The sequence below is a fragment of the Branchiostoma belcheri genome, unplaced genomic scaffold (assembly GCF_001625305.1).
Source record: "Branchiostoma belcheri isolate BF01 breed outbred unplaced genomic scaffold, Haploidv18h27 scaffold387, whole genome shotgun sequence".
Classification (NCBI taxonomy): domain Eukaryota; kingdom Metazoa; phylum Chordata; class Leptocardii; order Amphioxiformes; family Branchiostomatidae; genus Branchiostoma; species Branchiostoma belcheri.
In genome coordinates this window covers 1-4,835 of record NW_017804006.1, presented here as the reverse complement: position 1 = coordinate 4,835, position 4,835 = coordinate 1, and the positions used below count along the sequence as shown (strand labels likewise).

Here is a 4,835-nt window from a genome sequence, read left to right as displayed (position 1 = left end):
CAGGAATACGATCCACATCAACACTCAAAATCTCTGTGGCATTTTCATATACACGTGGGTGGTCTGTACGTACCCTATTGAACAGACTTTGGCAACCTAATTTTAAGAATTGAATTAAAGAAATGTAGCAAGAATTAGGGGCTTACACATGTATATATTAAGTTCAAGTCACAAGAACGACCGAAAACAAGGTTACTGATAGGCAGAAATGGGATTTCTGGTGGGAAAATTGAAAACAATAATGAAATTAACAAAGCCTTTCTTTAAAAGCCCGGCAAGATTGTGCCCCGAGGACCACTTCTAGACGACTTCTTTAACTCATGTAAGAGTGGTGAGAAGTCAGTGTGTTACAACAGTAAGAAGACACTGCAGTTCGCATCCTGTACAGTGTAGCAGTTATCTAAAACCTTAGCACCAGCTACAGAAGGTAGTGTAACCATGGGAGTGCTGACCGTGATTATACTGCCTGTCCTGCTGACTGTGGTCGCCGCGGAGGCTGGTCAGGGGGCCGCGAAGGCTGGCAAACTGGGGGCCGCGGAGGCTGGCCAGGGGGCCGCGGAGGCCAAGAAGTTCCAAGAACAGGCAGAAGAACCGTCCCTGTCTCACATCCCCGACACCATCAAGGCAATGCTGAGTGAAGGAAAACCCAACAGCAAAGGTAGGACATAAGGATTACTTCAACAAAGGTAGGACAGAAGAATTACTTGAATATGCCATTCAACTTACACTTTGTACACTAAGACTAAGTCTCTCAACACTCAAAATGAGATGCTATGAACCCTGGGACAAATTGAGCTGCATACCACTACCCAGTACAGGTATAAACCTGTGAAAATTATCTAGGTAACAGGGAGCACAGATTTCTTCTACTGATACTATTAATGTGTGCTGTGTATTAAGTAGGTCGTGTTTGTTGCCACCGCTCATAAAAGATGAAGCTAAAAACTTTAGATCTTGTTGGAGAAAAAAAGCCAAAGTGAGATGATGTTGTAACCTCCGCGACCGTTACCTGTATTCTGTAAAATTCAATGAGAACGAGCCTTAAGCTGGAGTCACATTTCCAACGGGGCCTGCTCGGCATGTTCTTAGTGTAGACTTCGAACCTCGTCCGGCATGGTATGCCGATGCAACGTCGTAACTTCACCGGACCAAGCCGTAACCTAGCCGCCGGGTCCCGCCAGGCGGCCGCACAGGCAGCTGTCCAAGATTATGACTTCACTTGTGCTGATCTGTGCTTTAATTGTTTAGAAGATGGTGGTTATAGAGGGTATTGTGATGTTCTCGACATAGCTCCATCATCAGTGAGTAGAATGACCACAAACGGGTCTGTGCATTTTAAATAGTGGCGAACCCACCATACCAGCCAGGGGCGTACCAGCCAGGGACTCGCTAGGATCACCCTTGGACCCCGCCAGGGACCCTGTTGCTGCCCTGCCTGAAAACCCTACCGCATCCCTACGGGTCAAGACAGGAGACTGACCGGGCACCGGACGGGTCCCTAACAGAAACCGGAGGAGCCGTAAAGGAACATTTAATTGTGACCCCTAACAGCCGGCGCACGCTCGGCTTCATGACACCGGCCGGCATCTACACCGAGAACATGCCTAGCAGGCCCCGTTTCACATGTGACTCCAGCTTAAGTCAGAGATTAAACATCATGATTGAAGCTCGACTCACTAACAGCGAGGATTAACTGACCCGCTGGGAGAAACAGGGGCTGCACATGCAGCTTTGGTTATTTGTCCAATATATTTAGTACTGAAAAAATTGTCTTTAAAAACAGGATACCTATATGTAGAAAGGTCTATCCAATTATACCACCAACAACTTTTCTATATGGTTCTCTATGTGGTAAATTAATGGGATAGCACCCCTGTTATCCCATTAAATTCTCTTTCTGATAAATCAATGAGATAACAGGGGAGCTATGCCATTAATTTACCATACTGGCCAAGATTTTGGTGGCACATAAGGCCATGTTGCTTTGATTATATGGATGACATCCGCGCGCGTATGAATTTTCGGCCGTTTCAAAAAAAAAAAGTTTTCAACCATACTGTAAATCGTACAAAACAGTTGCAAAATGAGCACAAATATACCGTAAGTTACAAAAAAACCATACCATTGTCGTAGAATGCCAAAATCAAACGAAAAAAGACGAAATTGTAAAGAAATGAACCTGAAGACTAGATTATTCGCCAAACCATATTCTGTCCCATTTTATCAACCCTCATGACCACGTAGATTTCATAATGAAAACAACTCTTTTTTTTTTTGCAAAACTTTTTTTTATTCGCACGCGCGCATCAATTTTGGGGTTCCCGGAGGATGTCATCCATATAATCAAATCAACATGGCCTAAGGTGAAAAAAATGGGACGAACAAATTATATACACTTATCCACATAATATCGATTAGCACGTTTTTTTACAGTGAAATATTTTTCTGTACTAAATAAATGTGATAAATATTCAGATTTGCACGTGCAGTGTTCCCCAAAACTTCAAAACACCTGTTGTAAGGGACCTGGCGATGTCATTATACATGTACTTCTATGTATTAATCTGGTTACCGGTATTCGAAGAGGGTGGGTGCATTTCGCATTTTAAACACAGTTTACCTGCTTATGTTGCATGTATGTTATCATTTTCAACATGATCCATATTTGTCCTGTTTTTTTATACAAAACTTGTTTTCCAGTATCTTGCCCTGAAGGTTACACAATGTGGCGTGAAATCTGCAACAAGGCCTTCAACAAAATGAAGACCTACAGCGAAGCGGCGGCAGCCTGTCGTGCAGACAGCGGCACCCTCGCCATGCCCCGAGACGCCGAGACCAACGCCTTCCTGATCTCCCTGCACAAGTCCGTGAGCGACGGTTGGCGCTTCTGGATCGGCCTGCACGATCAGCGCGAAGAGGGAAGGTTTGAGTGGGTGGACGGGTCTGCACTTGGATCGTACAACTCCTGGGGTCTTGGAGAACCGAACAACTTTCTGGGCAAAGAAGATTGCGTCTCTTACTCCTCAATGTTATCCCAGAAAGACAAGTGGAACGACGAAAACTGCCGCATGCCAAATCACTTTATATGCCAGGCTGCACCAGGTACTTCTTGTATCCGCACTATTTCATGAAGCCATTTCATTCAGTAATCATCGCACAGCTCGACTCACTGAGTAATATTGAGGATTAACTGACCCACTAGGAGAAACGGGCTGCACATGCCATGTTCACCAGACTTCATGTAATAATTATGAATAAACCCCCTGTTCCTAGGGACCTGGCTTGGACCTACACAATGTTATTATGTATTACTGAGGTTCCCCCGGTATTTGAAGAGGAATGTAACAGCAGTTTAAACTCTCTATTTTTGGTTGGCTTTAGTCTAATGCGTTTCCACACATTTTGGGCGGGTGTGATTTTTTTTTTGGGGGGGGGGGGGGCTATCTCTGAGATCCGAAAATTGAAACTATGAAAATTGCACAATGATAAAATCTACATATATATATTTGAATGTCTGTTTTTACTGTGATACAGTATTTTTTTCAATCATTACAATTCAAAAGAGACCAAACAAGACCTCTCAGATCATACATTTGAAAAATAATCTTCTCGAACCTTCCTATCTTCTAAACACCATGCACAACTATCTACATCTTCTCAATTTATGCTTTACAAACACACATACATAACCTCCTGCAGAGTTTTAGTTAACGTATTGTCGCAGCTAACTAAAACCCTGTCTATTCTACGCCAGCACGGATCCTAGATAGTGAAGCACCCCAAGGCGCATTGAAACGTAAACCAGACGACCTGCGCCAACTGTCCGCCACTGTTGAAGCCTTGAAACGCGACCAAGACGCCTTAAAGCGCGTCCAAGACGCCTTGAAACGAGGCCAAGACGCCTTAAAACGCGATCAAGACGCCTTGAAACGCAACCAAGACGCCTTGAAACGCGCCCAAGACGCCTTGAAACGAGACCAAGATGCCCTGAAACAACGCGACCAAAACGACGTGCGCCGACTGTCGACCACTGCTGACGCCTTGAAGCGCCGAACCACCGCCACCGAGCTGCATCTTCACAAAATTGGACACACTATAAGTAAATTGGTTTTCAGCTGTTATGTTGACTCATTCTGATGGTCTTTTTTCCACCACCTTTAGGTTAAAACTCTTAATACGGGGCACTGGTATCTATGTTGGGAGGCTGGGTGCATTTCACCTTTTAAAAACAGTGTTTAACTGCATACGTTGCATGTGTCATGCTTTTCAACATGGTCCATATTTGGCCTGTTTTTGATACAAAACTTGTTTCCAGCATCGTGTCCAAAAGGTTACATAGTGTGGCGTGGAACCTGCTACAAGGCCTTCAAGAAAATGAAGACCTTCAGCCAAGCGGCGGCAGCCTGTCGTGAAGACGGCGGCACCCTCGCCATGCCCCGAGACGCTGGGACCGACGCCTTCCTCATCTCCCTGCACAAGTCCGTGAGCGATCACTGGAACTTCTGGATCGGCCTGCACGATCAGCGCGAAGAGGGAAGGTTTGAGTGGGTGGACGGGTCTCCACTTGGGTCGTACAGCTCCTGGGGTCCGGAAGAACCGAACAACTTTTTCGGAATGCAAGATTGCGTCTGTTACTCCGCAATGCCACACGAAAAAGACAAGTGGGACGACCAACAATGCTTCATGCTGTATTACTTCATATGCCAGGCTGCACCAGGTACTTCTTGTATCCGCACTATTTTATGAAGTCATTTCATTCATCAATAGTTGCACAACTTATTATCTGGATAAGGCGACGGACCATCATTTGGCGAACTAAATCATTTTTCATCCCC

At 45.1% G+C, this 4,835-nt stretch overlaps 1 protein-coding gene across 1 annotated transcript; it reads left to right on the top strand.

Annotated features, from left to right (window-relative positions):
- Window positions 1-2,705: 2,705 nt before the first annotated feature.
- Window positions 2,706-4,746, top strand: LOC109476651 (macrophage mannose receptor 1-like). The gene is made up of 2 exons (XM_019777653.1): window positions 2,706-3,102; window positions 4,316-4,746. The coding sequence occupies exons 1-2, from the start codon at window positions 2,724-2,726 to the stop codon at window positions 4,744-4,746; spliced, it is 810 nt and encodes a 269-aa protein (XP_019633212.1). The 5' UTR covers window positions 2,706-2,723.
- Window positions 4,747-4,835: the final 89 nt, after the last annotated feature.

Excerpts from the sequence above, each read along its gene's own strand:
- LOC109476651 (XM_019777653.1), top strand. The coding sequence starts at position 2,724 with ATGTGGCGTGAAATCTGCAACAAGGCCTTCAACAAAATGAAGACCTAC. Across the intron at positions 3,103-4,315 it reads TATATGCCAGGCTGCACCAG|CATCGTGTCCAAAAGGTTAC; the intron begins GTACTTCTTGTA and ends ACTTGTTTCCAG.